Raw genomic sequence first — 18994 nt, forward strand, 5'->3', positions numbered from 1 at the left:
ACGGACCCGCGTCCACTGTAACCGCGGTCTTATAGGAAGACCCTCTAATAAAATATATTTTATAAAATTCAGATTGACACTGCACCAAAAAATACATTTTTTAACAATCTGTATGCATCGTAACCGAGCGTTACAAACTCGATAGAGCGTAGAGCTGTCAAATATTGGATGATATCTGGATATTTTGCCACTGTAGTAAAAGTCGAATTTTAGAAAAAAATACATTATTTTCGAGTTTTGTTTTTTCCTAAAAAAATTTAATTCGAGACATTATCTTCGTATTTCATTAAATTCGTCACATATACAGTACGTCTGCTGGATCTGTGTCTACGAAAGGAATGCGGACAAAAAACATTTAAATAAACAACAATGTATTTTATACGTCGACTTGACGAGTACGTCACCGCAAATCGCTCCACCCACTCATTTTATTGGTTACTTGCAAATTTGTCAAATTTCTATTGATGGGACGCGTCCTCGAATTTTTTACGAAAAACATCGAGAGAATATCGTTTCCCCTCTCACGGATACTCCGTAGCTACAGAACGGACAGACGTACTGTACATACCTACAAAATAAACTCACCGGCAAAAAAAATCGGCCACTAAAAACTAATCTCAATTTCAAAGTTGGATTTCTCGCGAACAACTCATTAGATTTTGATGATTTTTTTAAAATTGTAAATTAATTCCTTTTTAACGGATGCTACGTCAGAAATTTTTATTCCGAATTTATTTTGAGCATATACAGGGCACAACAATAAGACGAAGTTTTTTGCCCGAACTTTGTAACACCCTGTAGGGCGCAGCAGCTGTAGTAGCTATTGCTAAATCAAATCACATTGTAGCCTCATCCTTTTTGAGCATTTTGTTTTTTTAATCACGACATTATCTCTCTTTTTATTGGAGATACTCTGATTTAAAACGAACGTCTCGGAAAAATGCTTCGCAGGTAGAAAGTTTTATGTTTGAGGCGACAAAACGGATTTATGAGTATTTGCTATATGACAATAACGGTTGTCAAACTAAAAAATGCCATTATCTGTGACTGGTGTTGCTTGTATTGTGACTTTAATTGAGGATGGCCGAAGTCAACGTTATGTGTCCGATACCCTGGGCATACCTCGAACAACAGTCCAGGATGCATATTCATATTCTGCCAACGTAATACGATATTCGGCTAAAGTCGCAAGCGTTCGAGTCTAACGTTTGCAAAATATGATTACATTGAACTAACGTTGGCAGTTTATACGGCCGAATTCGCGTTTGAGCCTAGCGTTTGGAAAATATGATTGAACTAACGTTGGCAGTTTATTTACCGTCCGACACAGTTTGTTGTTTAGTCTTCAAATTATTCATTTAAAAATTTGGCTTTGCATGTTGTTAGCTATTAAAAATTGTTTGAAAATTTACCATTTTGGCTATCCAAAGGCCTCAAGAGTACAATTATTTTGATATCAGCCAGAACGAGTTCAGAATTAACAGTGATACTAAAAAAGAAGTAGATGTAAGTTGACTTTTATTAATTACTATTAACCGAAGCTCACTATATGTGGTATGATGAAAACCACGAATGTTTACGCGTGATTCATCCCTTTTTACCATCCAAACTAAGCTGTTGGAAGGTCACACGGACCTTGATTCCAGTGGCATGCTGTTGCAAGCGGAGTGATACTCAATTTATATCTGTTAAGTTATTTCTGTTTTACGTTAGAAGCATAGTGCCGTTTGAGGCGATGAATCAGGTGAAAAGATTCATATTTTTTGCCATCATAGTGTTTTCCTTATATCAGTTTGATTTAATATTGCACGTGAAATCACTGTAGATAAAATAACCGAAATTAAATTCTATTGATAATATTATGATTGGAATATTCGTGGCTAATTTGTTCACTAGTTTTTTTTGCTATGGAAAGTTATATTAGGTTATAACGTTTACTGTAGAGAAACACATAGAGTTTATGTTTTTTTTTCATAATCGGAGCAATTATCCTTCTCCAAAGTTGGGAAATGGAAACCTATCTAAAAGGGGAAACTGATGGCGCTTAGGTTGCGTCGCTAGTGAAAATAATACAAAAATATATTAAAATTATGTTATAAAGCAAATTAGCTAACTCTAAACGATTACATGTTCATTTGTCGATCTTTTGTGAATATTTTTCGGTGCCATTTTTTTTTGTCTCAAGGGCTATATTATAACATTTTGAAAACATATCGAAGAGTATAACTTTATGCGACTCTCTACTCAAAAAATGTTATATTAGGTATTAAAACTTAAATAATTTATTACAGAAATGGGTAATCGAATTAGGAGATTTAACAAAAATTACTTGGCAAGCTACCACGACTGTTAGAACAAAAAATTGGAAAAATCTAAAAAAAACATATTTAAGACGCAGTCTCCAGCAGGAGGCATTCCATTTCAAGAACTTTGAAACCGTTCTCATATCACTTTTTGTTCTTTTCCTTCAAATACTAAGCATTTACGCATCTAATCATCAAATTATTTAAATTACACCTAGTGCTTAAACAGGCATTAAGTGCCAATGGGCAGTTGCGATGCTCATAATTTGCTAACGCTTCACGGCGCCCGGTCCGAATCCAGCCGAAGTCGTATTACGTTGGCAGAATATGAATATGCGTCCACGATGCCTGGAATCGGTATATGGAAACGGAAAATTTCACCAGGCGAGTGGGTTCCGGAAGAAAACGGAAGACAAATGCAATTGACGACCGCTTTATTGTCCTGAATACTTTACGAAATCTTAGAATTACAGCGTTTCAAAATCAACATCTGCTACAAGTCTTAGCGTTATTGCGTAGAACTCAAGTCAGTGAGAGAGAGAACAATCAAACGAAGACTAAAAGAAAACAGCTTGTCTGCAAGGAGGCCTGCCACAGGACCCCAGCTACTTCCAAGACATCGTCGAGCACGTCTTCAGTTTGTGCGTTTACATGTGAATTGGTTTGGTCGCGGTTTTGCCTGCAAAGCATTTTTCCGAGACGTTCGTTTTAAAGCAACGTATCTCCAATACAAACAGAGATAATGTCGTGATTAAAAAAACGAAATGCTCACAAAAGATGGGGCTACAATGTGATTTGATTTAGCAATAGCTACTACAGCTGCTGCACCCTACAGGGTGTCACAAAGTTCGAGCAAAAAACGTCGTCTTATTGTTGTGCCCTGTATATGCTCAAAATAAATTCGGAATAAAAATTTCTGACGTAGCATCCGTTAAGAAGGAATTAATTTACAATTTAAAAAAAAATCATCAAAATCTAATGAGTGGTTCGCGAGAAATTCTTCATCTAGTGATCACTAAAAAGCCATTTCGGTATAGTTTATAGATCTACGAGTAGAAAAAAATACTGTTTTTCATCTGATATCAACTTTTGAATCTAAAAAATGTTAAATCTTTCCTCGTCACTTTATTTTTAACAATTGACAGAATTGATGTAAAGCAAAAAAGTGCGGAATTTATTGATGAAGACAGAACTTATATTGGTATATACAAAACATACCTCAGTTATGAAAATTTACGAGAAAATTGTTATTTCCTGTTGTGTTGTTGTTCGTTTCTTAGCAGCCAACTCTCGAACTCGAAAATAATGTAAATTGTTCTGCTTTGACATGCTGGACGACATGTTACGACTATACGCTAAGGACAAGCGCCGATACGACATGCAACTGCAAAATAAACTGTCGATGTCTACCCATCTGTCTACTGCACATCAAAGGAGTAGAGTTGCATCGAGAATTGATATCCTCCTGTATTTGACGAGCTTTATCAATAGATTTTTGGAAACTGAAAAAGAAACAAAAAACTTCACGGAATATTTTTTCCATTATAAGGGTGAGTCTTAAATAAGTGCAAATGCCGTTTTTCAAATAAGTCCAAAATAGCCCAGTTAAGTATTTTACTTTGAAAATTTCCAAAAAAAATTGTTTTGCTTAAATTTTGAGAACCACTGTATCTTTTCTGGGTTTTCTTTCTTGTAAATTTGCCATATTATTATGTCTTTTAACTAAAAACTAAAAAATCTTCCAAATTTTCTATTTTTTTTTCGCGAGAAGAAACTCATAATTGTGTTTCTGGGGTCGAAATATACTACCCCTAAAAATATTTGCACTTATTTAAGACTCACCCTGTATATATCTGTTTATACTCGTTTTACCTTTATTTATTTTAATACTCTTTTCAACATCTAATTGATTATAATTTGTTACATGCTTAATTTTTACTTATTAACGTCTATACATTGATATTTACCAGAAATACATTGATCAACAAAGAGTTTATCTGTTCTAGTGATTGATTATCAAGACTGTCCAATATATTTCTGGTTATAATCTGCATATTTTTTAAATGATATATTTTTCGGGTAGAGGTATTTTGGTGTGGTGTGGTTTACTACTAATCGTTTCTGTAAACTGAGTATTAGGGTGAGCCAAAAAAACTAACCTATGGAATTTATGGGTTAAAATGAACCTAATAATCCAGAAAAAAATATCCCCGGAAGGCAGGAACTTTAGCTCAATTTTAAAAGGTGTCGGTGAACATTCAAAGTTTTCCATTCAAATAACACGTAAAAAAATATTTTTCCATTAAAAGTACCATAACTTTGAAATGGTTTACGATAAAATTCATCGCGGATTCTTGTAGAGCATAAAATTGCTATCTGAGAATAATTATCTGAGAGTAATCTAGTTTTTTTGCTATATATGAAAATTTTTAATCAATAAACACTAAAACTGCATATTATTTTGATTTTTTCACTTTTTAAAGCTTTTAAATATACTAAATATTGAATTGAAAAAAATCACCCTCAGATAGATTTTTAGTAAATTTTATGCTCTACAAGAAGCCGCTATGTCAAATTTTTTATCGTAAATCGTTTCAAAGTTACGGTACTTTTAATGGAAAAATATTTTTTTACGTGTTATTTAAATGGAAAACTTTGAATGTCCACCGACACCTTTTAAAATTGAGCTAAAAATCCTGCCTTCCGGCGATATTTTTTCTCGGTCATTAACCCATTTTCATTAAGTCATTTTAACCCATGAATTCCATAGGTTAGTTTTTTTGGCCCACCCTACTGAGTATCGACACTTTAGTTTAAAATTAGCAATATTAGTAAGTAATAAATAAATGGCATGAATTATAATAAGGGTTCTTTAACTGTCACCATACAGAACCTCCTGGATCTAGAAAAAAACATCTAAATAAGTGATGCGCTTATTTGATAATATCATAATTGCGCATAGATAAAATACAAAAATAAATAGTTCTAATGAAAAGAGTTTACTTTTATTTTTAATTGACAATATCATCAAGATAAAATTCAAAAATAAACAGTGGCATTATAAATTTTAGATCACTTTTACACTGATATATACTGATGTCATTTTGTATCAGTAGACTAAAGAAATAACAAGCTATTTTAGTACCTTTTACATTTCAAGACATAAAACAAAGATCTTTATGCGTAGGAATGTGGAATGGAATGGGAATACTGACACTACTACAGGAAGAGACAAAAATAATAGCTCTACTTATTGGGATGAGTACGTAATTCTCTTCTATTTTATTAGATATTGTTATACTCTACAGTAGCATGACGGCACCCCATTCATATACGCATTCATTCACAAATAAAATTGTCATTTTGCAAATAGTTAAGTAGTATTTAAGAGCCGTCATGCTACTGTATCAACTATTTTTTATCGAAATTGTATTAAAAGAAATATTTCTTTCAGTTTGTGCGACAAAATGACAGAGAATGAAGATTCAGTGCCCCATATCGTGGGAGGTTTGACTAACGATCTTTATGCCGTACCTGTTAAAAAATTCAGCAAATCATCGATAGAAAAGTCGAATGATATTATCAGTCCAGATGAAGATTGGGATAAGGATATTTTACCGCCAGGTTGGGAGAAACATGAAGGTCAGTTATTAAGAATAATTATTTGGAATTATTGCTCCCCATTGAAACACAGAAACTACTCCTTCTCCCATTCCCTCTCCCTGGCAATTGAACTATAATACCGTTGATTGAAGGAATAAGAAGATGCGCAACCTTGTGGGCAATTTCGTGGCACAAAACCTGTCCGAGATGTAGCTGGCGTTACCGTCAGCCTGTCCGAGAATTACGAGATTTAGTTTAGTTCTGCGCCGCTGCGCGCTGATAGTCATTTACAGCGCAGCGGATAAAGAATACTGTATTGTAGTTCTGCTTTCAGTCGACAGAATGAGTGGTTGCCTGAGACAGTGTTGCTAGAGCTACTGATTATTAATCCGTAGATTTACGGATTTTGGGTACAGTACGTTGATAGTACGGATTTTCGATCATTAAACAATTTAATATAATATATGGTTAAACAAAGAACGGCGTCAAAGTTGTTTTGGTAATGAAGATCGCTGTTATTTCATATGTAAAATATTATGGTAAAAGCCAACCAAACTGTTTTTTTACACATTCAGTACCTATAAAAGAATTTTTATTTTTGTTGTTGATTCTATGTTTAACACGAATAAACGTTCAATAATTAGACGCGGATTTTTAATCCAAAGATATTTTCGTCAAACGTATTACAGATATTACACATTTTAATATGGCAACACTGTCGCTTTCAGATCCACACCGTCTTCGATATGCCTTCGCTGGATGAATTAGAAAAAAATAAGTGTTTTATGCGTTGACCGCAGAACGATTGATGTCTCCACCGTATAGCACTTGAGACCATATACATATAAAATATATACGGATTATCGCCTATCCCTGCAATGTGTTGGAGTTGAAGCCGAGTTAGAGACAACTAGATAATCGGTCCATGTATATTTCTCATAAATTCGTCTGTTAGGCAGATACTGGCGCAAGAGCCCAACTCCAAAATTCCGAATATCGATTAGCCCTTATTCTGAAGATTAGCCAATTGTCGAACAGGAACGCAAACGAAAGCCGTACGAAGTTGGACGGAGCCGTACGAATGAATATCTGGTGCTAGCGTCTAGTCTCTTATTGGTCTGGTTATCCGATCGATAATTCAAAATCCAGACTTGCGCACTACGCTTGAGCGTAGCTTTAGCTTGATTCCTTCAGAAGATTTATATACCCATTTCACCGGCTTGGCATCACAGAATTCAGTTTGGAGTCGATATTCTTTAGTTAATATATTGTTGCGGACCCGTACCGTGTGAACTCGGCCTTAGGCTTGGCCACTCGGCTATGACTCATACGCCCACCGACGTTCGAAGAACGCCGCTAAGAATTTTCGAGATATGTCTGGACTGTCTGTTTCTCTCATATATAAGCCGATGCCCGAAACCTGAAGGGGATAGAGAGATAAATAACCGATCGACGCGTACAGTTACAATCGCCGCGCTAATTCAAAATAAATTTCTGTTAGATAAATAATTAGATAAATTGTAAATAAGTTATAAATAGTTCTTTAAGTCTTTTAATCGTTATTGTTTTTGTTAATTAGTGTTAAATAAATAGTGTTTAAATGAATTGTGACTTTCTATCCACACGGAACCGACGAAAAACGTAACAATATATATGCCTGAGACGTAAGGGGAAATCAAATCAGCCGATTGTCACGAATTCGCCCATTAGGTTGCATATCATCCCAATTCTTTCAATCAACGATAATACATTAAAATCATACTGAATTGTTTCAGACAACGATGGGCCGTACTATTGGCACATCAAAAGCGGCACAATCCAACGAGAGATGCCCGTGGCAGATTTCGAAAAGGAAAAGTGCGACTCCAAAGCCAGTTTTAAGGAGAGCGACTTCATTACGTCTTTCGAGCCGAGCATGGTGGTAACTAGAAGTAGTACCAGTTCTGCACTGGATCTCGATGCGGACGATAGGAAACGAAAAGAAGAGCTGGCTTTAAAGTTAGTTAAAAAAAACTTATATAAAACTCGTATAAACGGGGTTTAACTTTAGAAGAAGGAGTTTTCCCTCTAAGTCCGACCAGGAAGTGAAAGAGAGGCCGATCCGATTCGCTGTGAGGTCACTCGGATGGGTTGAGATTGCGGAAGAGGATCTGACGCCCGAGCGGAGTAGTAAAGCTGTTAATAAGTGTATAGTCGATTTATCTCTAGGAAAGAACGATCTTTTGGACGTTGTAGGCAGATGGGGCGACGTAAGTAACCCTTAAAAATTATCTAACCTAGGGATTTGCTATCTAAATCGATATTTTTTGTAACATCGTTCCATTTGCAAAGGGTCGATTTTTCAGTTTTTATTTTTAAGTACTGAAAATTTTATTAACAAGTTGGTTACCTGATTGGGATTTTGTGATATTAAGTTTGAGGTTCAATAGTTTGCACAGTTATATCGCAGGTTGTATGTTTAAGAAACTTCTTTAGTTCTTAAAGCCCATAACTATGTATTTTAATTTGATTAAAATATATATTTATTGGCTTCAAGTTAGATATAATATGTGTTATGATACATATTATTAGATACTATTTTTAAACATTTTTATAATATCTAAATTTTGCTCTATCACGCCAATTTAAACATCTATACAATAGGTCATACCAAATAAACTTTTAGTCACGTGATTAAGCTTGACCAGCACAGCGCGTTGCCAACTTTTACATATTTTCTTTTATTCAAAATATTTGAGGAAACAAATTAATTAATTGTAAATATATAAAGAGTTATTATTTACATCAACAAAACTCACCTCCTTAACAGAACTTAAGGGACATAAATGGCCATTATTACCGCTTTCCCGTTCAAAATATTCTAATAAGGTTGCGATAAGTTTCTTGCAACCGTTATTAAGCTGCTTCGGCATTTTGTACCCTCCGCACTACAAGCGGTTCTAAAAAGACCAATTTTTTCGACTGCAAGGTCAACTAGTAAAAAAATTAAGCTTAAAGTATTCCAATACAATTCACTTAAACCAAAAACTCAATAATACAAAACTAAAGTATCAGAACGAATCAAAATGTCAGGAAATAAATAAATAAATGTGGCAAATTGACATTTTTACAGCAGAGCTACCACCTGAATTCCCAGCGGGAAATTTTATTTCCAGTTAGTCAGCCTGGCGCCGAATATGTCAATGGTTGGCAACAGTGAATTTAATAATCGCGCCCTCAATGACGTAACTAATAGTTTATTTGGTATCGATAGTATATAATAATAGCGATATTTTAAAACCTCGATCTTTGAACACAATCTTACTAAGGAATTTGACGAATAATATCTTCAATCGATTTTGAGTCATCATCTTTGTAAGTGGGTAGCGAATCCTTAATCTAGACTATATTTTATGCGAAATTTATAATGTCACAGGGGAAGGATCTATTTATGGATTTGGACGAAGGCGCACTGAAGTTGTTTGACCCAGAAAACCTAACTATATTGAATACTCAGCCGATACACACTATAAGAGTGTGGGGCGTTGGTAGAGACAATGGACGGTAAGTTTTTGTAAAAAAAAACGTTATTTTCTATATTTAAAAATACTTGTTTCTCGTTTTTAATGCTGCTTGGATAATGTAGGGAGCGGTATGTTACGATGCTATAAAAAAATAGCTAGAAATGATTAATACTGTATCTGTTATATAGGGACTTCGCTTATGTAGCTAGAGATCGTACGACGCGCAAGCATATGTGTCATGTATTTCGGTGTGATATGCCAGCCAGGACTATAGCGAATACGCTGAGAGATATCTGTAAGAAGATTATGATTGAGCGTAGTCTTCAGCAAAATTTAGGCAAGATGGTGGATCCAAATGGTCGTACTATAGCGACGAGGCCCTGTAATCTTCCCACGGAACATCGACGACCTGCTAGGAATAGCCAGATTTTTGTTTGTATGTGTCATAATTTTATATCCAGTGGCGGATACAGAGGGGGGGCCATGGGGCCCGCCCCCCCCCTAAAATCTGTAAACTGGGTTAAATATTAGCCTTTTGGGTTAAAAGTGGCGCCCTAAAAAGCATATTCTACATAATTTTTTTTATTTGGGCCCCCCCTAAAATAAATTCCTGTATCCGCCCCTGTTTATATCATATACATGGTGTCACAGGCAGAAGTTTCTAGAGAACTACAATATCTAGATTAGAGATTTTTTGCGCATCATTGTTTCGCGAGATCTATCTATTAAAACTATTTTCAATATGGTGGCACTTCCGGAAATACAGGAAGTTGATAGCAACTTTGTTATTTTAAAAGGGTATCCCCTTTTTTATTACATACTTAAATTCTCTGTAAAATTTTATGAATTTTGATATTAAACACTCTATGCCGAACATTAACCGTTTTTGAGAAAAAAATATTTAAAATATTTGGACGAAAAAAACTGCCCTTCAAAAAAATTTGTATAGTCTTAACGCCAAATTTAGTGATTACCACAGTCGCTGTGAGATAAAGAGAAGATATGTGGCTATATATTTCAAAAATTAAATTGTTTGAATGTCATATAATAATGGCCATAGCTGTCATGGAATTAAGCGATTAAAAAATTATCATGAATTTTTTTTTTCAATTGTAAACCCACTTTTTTATTTTACTAATGAAAAGGTTTTTCAATACGTTATTTTTTGACTATACATGTTCCTATACCTAAAATATTTTTAAGTTATTTAAAATTTAGTTTTAAAACGTATATTTTTCTAAATTTTATCTAGCTTTTATATTAACTTTTTAATTTTAATACGATTTTCCGTTGATGTAAGGGGCAGCGAACATCGAAGACGAATTTTGACATTTTCTGAATAGCCGCTTGTGATTTGCTAATATTCTTCTTCCTGGGTCTTTTTGTTCAATGGTTATTTTGAAATGTTTTGAGATTAAATTAGACAGAAATAACTATCTTTGTAGAAAACGCGACGATGCGAACTCTTTATTTTTTAAATTGTTTATTTTATCTAAACATTTCATAATGTTGATAGTATTATTTCGAAAAATATCAAAACACTCCCAAGTTGTTGTTTCTAGTATTAAATTATTTTTTAACAGAATAAAATTTTAAATTATGTTATGATTTTTAGCTCAGTCCTTTCCAACTCCCATGGAAGAACCAAAGAAAATATTAAAAGCTCAATACCTAGGTTGCATTCAAGTTAATCAGGCGACAGGAATGGAAGTGTTAAATGACGCCATTGACAGATTATCAACGGGCGTCACTCCCGATAAGTGGCAAGCCGTCAACATATCCATTGCACCATCTATGATATCAGTTCATCATCCTACAGTAAGAACGATTTGTTGACTTTGATCGGTTTTTGATATAGATTTTTTCAGGACGATCGTTTACTGGCCGAATGTAGGGTGAGGTACTTGTCGTTTTTAGGAATAGGAAAAAATATCAAACATTGCGCCTTCGTTATGCACACGGCTCAAGACACGTTTATGGCTCACGTATTTTACTGCGAACCTTCTTCTGGAGCGCTGTGTAAGACAATCGAAGCAGCTTGTAAGGTAAAGGCAATCAAATGAAGCCATTTTGAAGTTTTTTTGTTAACCTTATTTTTTTCTGCAGCTAAGATATCAGAAATGCTTGGATGCTCATCCCCAAGGCCTGGGTAGCGGCGGCAGCAACGTAAACACTCCAGGAAGCAGTATCGGAGCGGCTTTGAAGTCGATAGTCGGGTCTTTGAGGGGTAGAAAGAGTAAAAGCATCGATTCTTGAGATGAGGCGACTTGTCTACAGGTATGTTTTAATCTCTTCAATTTTAATCTGTCCAACCACGAGAGAAATGACGATCTTGACAGAAGACCAAAACTGATATTTTACTTTTGAATTAAAATGACATACAACACATGAATATTACACAGTAACTAAAACTAAAGTTTGTCAAACCTGCGAAGGAACAATTAATTATACAAATTATATTGAAAAATTGACAGAAAAAATTGTTTACTTTTGAATAAAAATGATATATTAGCATTCGACATTTAAAACCTTTGGTTGAACTTTTTTTTAAATTTCTAATTAAAATCACTTATAAAAAACAACAAAACATCCAGTATATAGAAGCCTCCCCAACAGAAAATCATAAAAATTTCTGTACGGAAATGCATCATTCTCTTTTTTTCTACTTTAGAATAACTGAAATTAGTTACATGAAAACGTGTTCCTGCTTTACATTCTAAACACTTTTCTTGTGTAGGTATGAACTTAACCTAGTAGATACTGTATTTAGATGTTAATGTCATACCGATAGAACGGATTCTTGCTCATATACTGATCCAGTACTTTCCGCACAATCCTTTCCACTTTGGAATCGTCGGAACTCTCCTCAACAGTCCGTACAAATCCTAGAGACCTAGAGCATTCTTTCGCGGCCTCAAATTCCAGGGCACGTGCTAGGGCATCTCCCAAATGCGTTGGATGAGCTAAAAGAAGTGTTTGCCTTGTCTCGTTGTCACGTAAACCATCAATAAAAGCCTGTACTGTTAAGCGCTCCATAACATTTTCGGGCATAGCAGGGTACGCAAGGCGAGCACGGCGGACTATTTCAGCTTGATATTCTCTTAGAGTCTCATTAGGCTGCTGAACACGATTTTTGAGGTGGGAATGGTAGACATGTTCCAAATGAGCTTGGCCGTACTTCATTTCTAAATGTCGTACCAATTGCTGATAATCTCCCTGTTCCGATGGTGACAGTGTCTGCAAGATGTCAGTCGCATCTCCCCGCAGTGCGACAGTCAAAGCGGTAGCCTTTTTAGCGATTGTCCATCCGTTCGCTCTCGCAGCGGCCTCAAACTGGCAAAAATATATATTGGCCCAAGCGGTTTTTCCGTCAAACTGTGGAGGTTTCATAACTGATTTTGAGGCATACCTATTTTCGACTAGTTTCGGTCCCTCCGATGTTTCTTGACATTTTGGTGAATTCGACTTCGCTATTTCTTCTTTTAAAATTTCGATTTTTCTGTTAACATCGTCCTCAATCTGTGCTATTTTGTCTTGTAGCTCCGTGGAATTCTCTATAATCTTTTCTTCTAATTCCCTGGAATTTTCTATTATCTTGTTATATAAACTTTCTTCTAAATTAAGTATTTTATTATTAAAGCTGGCCTGTATATCTTTAGAATTTTCTATGATTTTATCTTCTAATTTTTGGGAATTTTCCGTCATTTTATCATTCAAAGTTTCTTGCAAATCCTGGGAATTTTCCATAATTTTATCTTCTAAATTAATTATCTTACTATTCCGAAAGAACGAAAATAAACAAAAATGAACCAACAAACCAAAAAAACCTAACCAAAGCAATCAAAATACGCTGCAAGCTAAAACGCGTCTGTCTACGAATTCCAATTACCTAGTACTTTCGAAATATATATTTTACAATATTTTATCAATAAATGAAGATGGTATACCTCCGCAAGAAGTTTTTTTGCGTGTCTATGTTTAGAAAAGTTTCTAGAATGAAAAACAGAAACGTGTTTTTATGTAACTGGTTTTGGCTATTCTAAAGTTGAAAAACTGAAAATGATGCATTTCCGCAGAAATTTTTTGTGACATACTATTCAAAAAGGCTTCCAAATACTAAATAAACAAATATTTCTTCTATAACTGATTTTAAGTACACGAAAGTGGACATCATTTCAGCTATTCTAAAGTTGAAAAACTGAAAATGATGCATTTCCGCAGAAAAATTGTTGTGACATGCTATTCGAAAAGGCAATCCACACAAATACTAAATAAACAAATATTTCTTACATAACTTCCAGTAATGATTTCAAGTAAACGAAAGTTGACCAAACCTTTATACAGGGTGTTCCAGGCTGAGCGTGCATTAGAAGTTTCTATAGAACTACAACATCTAGCTCGGAGATTTTTTGCACATCGTAGTTTCACAACGAGATCCATCGATTAAACATATTTTCAATATGGCGACACTTCCGGAAATACCGGAAGTTGACAGCGATTTTCTTTTTTTAAATGGGTGTCCCTATTTTTTATTATGTACTTACAATTAAGTTCTCTGTAAAATTTTATGAATTTCGATATTAAACACTCTATAATATCTAACATTAACATAACCGTTTTTGAGGAAAAAATTATTTAAAATTTTTGAACAAAAAAATCTGCCTGGCAAAAATATGTGTCTAGCCTAAACGTCAAATTTAGTGATTATCACAGCCACTGTGCCATAAAGACGAAACATGTGGCTATCTTTTTCAAATATTAAATTGTTCGAATGTCATATAATAATGGCCGCAGCTGTCATAGAATTGAGCGATTAAAAAATTATCATAAATCATTTTTTTCAAATGGAAACCCACTTTTTAATTTCACTAGTGAAAAGGCTTTTCAATTCGTTACTTTTTAACTATACGTGTTCCTATACCTAAAATCTCGCCTAAAATAAATCGTTTTTGAGTTATTTAAGATTTAGTTTTAAAGCATATATTTTTCTTGATTTTAACCAGTAGCCTATGACTTTAAACATCAAGTGATGTAAAACACTAGATCTAGCCATGTCATATGTTGACGCTTTGTTCAAAAAGAAGCATAATTTTCGAGCCAACTTTGCGCTGTTTTTTTTGATCATACGGAATATTAATATCAGCTATTAGATATCACTAAAGAGCGAAAATACGAGATATATTTTTATAAATACACTTTTTAAACTCTTAAGGCGGGCAGTATTTGTACTATATTAAATTCAAATAATTCGTTTACTGACAGATGGAAATAAATTGTCTGACCGTTTGACACTTAATGTCAAAGGAAGCTAGATAAAATCAAGAAAAATATACGTTTTCTAACTCAATATTAAATAACTTAAAAACGATTTATTTTAGGTATAGGAACATGTATAGTTAAAAAGTAACAAATTGAAAACCGTTTCATTAGTGGAATAAAAAAACTGGTTTTCCATTTGAAAAAAATGATTTATGATAATTTTATAATCACTCAATTTCATGACAGCTACCGCCATTATTATATGACATTTGAACAAGTTAATTTTTGAAATAGATAGCCACATGTCTTCTCTTTATGTCACAGTGGCTGTGAGAGAGCTCTGGTTAATTTAATAATTTTGAATGCATCAAAGAACACATCATTATTAGTATTATTGATTGAAAAAGACATCGTGGTAGGCGCAGAAATACACTTTACCCTGTATAATTTTTTATTTCTTTATGAACAGGTATATAACTATAGGGTCAGTGCAAATATTGTTAGTGCCTTTAGATCTCGATAAAAGAAACATATTTCTCTTTTTTCTCTTTGCCGTTCAATTGCCGAATTTGACGGTTTAAGTATAATTTTTTTAAAATGAATAATTTAAGAATTATCAACAGATAATTTGATTTTTTATATGGGACACCCTGTATATTTTTAATTTATTGAAAAGAATTTAATTACCTTTCCAAAAATATAACACACTTGATATTTTGCTCGATTCCTCTTCAAGATATAGAGTATATAAAAATTCGCCCGCTTTAAATAAGTAGGCTTTGAACGGCACCGGCTGTAATGCAAAAAAAAATCTAGCTGTGAGCATCAATTAAAGCGAAAATAATATTTGCTATGAGAGATGCAGAATTTTATAACAATTTAAAATATATTTAACCAACATCAACACATTTAAACTACCTATATCTAATAACAATAAAAATAAATAAAACTTGAGATTTTGCTACAGGTGTTCGACATATCAACCGTCTTCTGTTATGGACAGACGGGGCAGTTTTTGAACGTTTCATTAGTGGAATAAAAAAACTGGTTTTCCATTTGAAAAAAATGATTTATGATAATTTTATAATCACTCAATTTCATGACAGCTACCGCCATTATTATATTACATTTGAACAAGTTAATTTTTGAAATAGATAGCCACATGTCTTCTCTTTATGTCACAGTGGCTGTGGTAATCACTAAACTTGACTTTTAGGCTATACAAATTTTCTTGACAGGTAGTTTTTTTCGTCCAAAAATTTTAAATAATGTTTTTCTCAAAGACGGTTAATGTTAGATATAGAGTGATAGACATCAATTTTCATAGAATTTTACAGATAATTTAAGTACATAATAAAAAATGGGGGCAAGGGGAAAGTTGCTGTCAACTTCCGGTATTTCCGGAAGTGCCGCCATATTGAAAATATTTTTAATCGATAGTTCTCGTTGTAAAACAATGATGTGCAAAAAATCTCCGATCTAGATATTGTGGTTCTCTAGAAACTTCTAATGCACGCTTAGCCTGGGACACCCTGTATACGGTCTAAGATCTTTTTTTGCCAATTTTATGCAACATATTTTCTAATTTCAAATAATTCTATTTCAGCCCATCAAAGGGATAAAAATCTTTGCCCAAAGGAATCCGAATCTCCTATAGAGCGCAGAATTATCCGTCGCAACAAATCCAGTTACTACTTAACTCGAATATATGTAATCTGAGATTTGTCTAACTTCAGAAGAAGCTCAGACATGCTAAACATCATCTGTAGGTACCGGAGTGGCTTAAGTACAACCGGAATATCAAAAATGTTTTACTGTATATAAAAGTTCTATTTAAGTCACTCGCTTCACTTAAGTAATGTTTCACTCTATTCTTCAAAAATTGCCTACCAGCTATATACTAGCTGTGTTTGTATATACAAAAAAATCAACTATAATAAATTACGTCAAAATGACTCAAATCCAGCTAGTATCTCAATATGAGCTTTTGCACTTTCCAGGGTATTATTAAGTTAACATACTAAGATATAACTACATACAATGTTGGTAAGTGAACGATAAGATGTACATAACTTAATAAATTAATCACAGTACCAAGAAGCATTTAATAGCAATTATTGTATGCAAAATCTTTTTTGCAGTAATGAATAGGTTATAACGTGTAAAGGTAATCATAAATTATTAAAGTACGTAAAATGGAAACTGAATGGGACTAATCTATAGTAATACACAATTAAAATAATTTGCCATCAGTGTGCATTAAGCAATTTGTCCAGTAGCTTTTAAGTTCTGTAATATAACTGTCGAACTATTTTTATCGCCCAATGAAAGTCAATTTAAAAGGGCTCGTTTAAAAGAGCTTTTCTTCCTTAATGATATCCAGTATAAATTTTGTTTCCACAATTCTTTTCGTGGTAGCTAGAGGGCGCTGGTTGACATCATAACAGATATTGCGCTTTTGCTTAAAAAAATTAAATAGGAGGGTATACTTCTCTTTGCACAGTTAAATAGAGCACAACATTTCCAAAATATCAGCGCCAAACCCCGCGACTTTCTATATTCTCTCTAACCGGAGTTAATATATTATATAATCATGTTAGGCTGCCGCTTAGGATTATACAGGGTGTGCCAGAAATAAGTGTAGATATTTTAACTGGTAGTATACTTCAACCCCAGAAACACGCCTATGAGTTTTTTTTCGCGAAAAAAAAATTGAAAATTCGAAATTTTTGGAAAAATTTTTTGAATTTTTTTAAATTTTTAGTTAAAAAACATAATTTCTTGATAATATGGCAACATATGTATTAGATTAAATTTACAAGAAAGAAAATCCAGAAAAGACCCAGTGGTTCTCAAAATTTTAGCAAAAAGATCATTTTTTTTGGAAATTTTCAAGTAAAATAACTGTTATTTTTGACTAATTTGAAAAACGACAAAGAGAAAATATGTTTCTTTTATCGAGATCTACCACCCCTTAAAATATTTGCACTTGTTTCTGGGACACCCTGTATAGTCTAAAAATTATAGTAGTAGGAAAGTACTAGGAAACAAAAAGAGGTAAATTGGTTACGTCAAAATATCAAAACGTTTAAGTTCAGTTTTTATGCATCCGAATTTCGGGCGTTTTCTTAAAAAAAATTACGTCATAATTAATTAAACGTGTTTATATAACATTATCATCCATCCATATAATTTTTACAAATTTCTTGGTTAATTATAAGTAGTTCTTAAATTAAAATGTCCGAAAGTCGGACAATCAATAATTTAATTAAAATTGGTAGGAATTTTTTGCCGCCATTTTGCTTTTAACAGAAAACGGTCGAATTTCATATGGTCGAAAACTAGGGGTTTATTTCATGTAACGTCATTTAGTTATTAATCCAAGTTCGTCATTGATTTCACTTGTTTTCGTGTTTTACCAGTTGTTTTTGTTGTTTATTATTATATTATTAAGTTTATGTTGGGCTAACTTTCATATAGCATCGAAGGTGCGAATCTTAACAATATGCACTACTGACTGGTCCAATTCTACCCTTGATGCAAGTAGTTTAGCACCAAGACCGTTGGTCGGTAAATGTTTACTCAGGAATTCTAGGATGGCGAATGATTGGACTTTTTTAATTTCTGAATGAAATGAACTATCCATAATTTCTAAAAAATGAATTGCCAATTTTGTTAGAGGTTCCATAATGATTGCATTTGTTGCAATTTCATCAGCATGAATGCAGTTGGTGTAGATGAGGTAGTGGTGCCGCTTATTTTGGTATGAATGTGTGGGGCTTCTTGGATACCACTTACTTTAGTAGATAGAGACGCTGGCGCTGGAGCGGCATATTTCCATGGCCAGCTGGATCAACGGATTCAATATGCCTGGGTTTTAATTTATGGGGTCGAATCAAGAACGAACATGGAGCCGTTTTTATTCGATCATACGGTACTTTTTAGATATGTTTAATTATAATTAAAAATATTTTAAAGGGTTGATGCATTGTTAGTGTACCCTCTAGCCAATAAAACAGAATGATAAAGATACAAATAAACGAACAGGGTTAATTTCTTTTGAGAAGGCTTCAGAAATGTACGAGTACTGTATGAAGTTATAAATATTCTGTAGCAGACGGTGACAGTCTTTACTTTAAAAGGGAAATTAAACACTAAAAGTGTTACGTAAGTGTTTGTTACTCCGTTGCCGGTAGCAGTAGATACATGGTAGATACTAGCTGTGATACTAGATACTAAGTTTTGTACTGCATATGACATCAGAATTGGATTATCCTTTTTTAATAGATGAGAAAACTTTGAGCATTTCATTAGTTATTACACACT

General features: G+C 33.7%; 1 protein-coding gene across 5 annotated transcripts in view; it reads left to right on the forward strand.

The window, feature by feature from the left end:
* The window catches only part of LOC115877704 (protein Fe65 homolog), a 46710-nt gene extending 29365 nt beyond the window's left edge, over window positions 1-17345 (forward strand). For 3 of the 5 annotated variants that reach the window (XM_030893973.1, XM_030893977.1, XM_030893974.1), the window contains 11 exons: window positions 5491-5565; window positions 5758-5945; window positions 7682-7904; window positions 7957-8155; window positions 9322-9449; window positions 9532-9537; window positions 9598-9845; window positions 11025-11227; window positions 11278-11454; window positions 11516-11686; window positions 16275-17345. In XM_030893973.1, the coding sequence (XP_030749833.1) occupies window positions 5491-5565; window positions 5758-5945; window positions 7682-7904; window positions 7957-8155; window positions 9322-9449; window positions 9532-9537; window positions 9598-9845; window positions 11025-11227; window positions 11278-11454; window positions 11516-11665 (1597 nt within the window). In that variant the 3' untranslated portion in view covers window positions 11666-11686; window positions 16275-17345. The remainder of the gene's footprint in view (window positions 1-5490; window positions 5566-5757; window positions 5946-7681; window positions 7905-7956; window positions 8156-9321; window positions 9450-9531; window positions 9538-9597; window positions 9846-11024; window positions 11228-11277; window positions 11455-11515; window positions 11687-16274) is intronic. The other 2 variants (XM_030893976.1, XM_030893975.1) reach the window with 2 other exon arrangements.
* The last annotated feature ends 1649 nt before the right edge of the window (window positions 17346-18994 follow it).

Source organism: Sitophilus oryzae, unplaced genomic scaffold, assembly GCF_002938485.1.
Source record: "Sitophilus oryzae breed Bouriz unplaced genomic scaffold, Soryzae_2.0 scaffold_1498_pilon_pilon, whole genome shotgun sequence".
Taxonomy (NCBI): Eukaryota; Metazoa; Arthropoda; class Insecta; order Coleoptera; family Curculionidae; genus Sitophilus; species Sitophilus oryzae.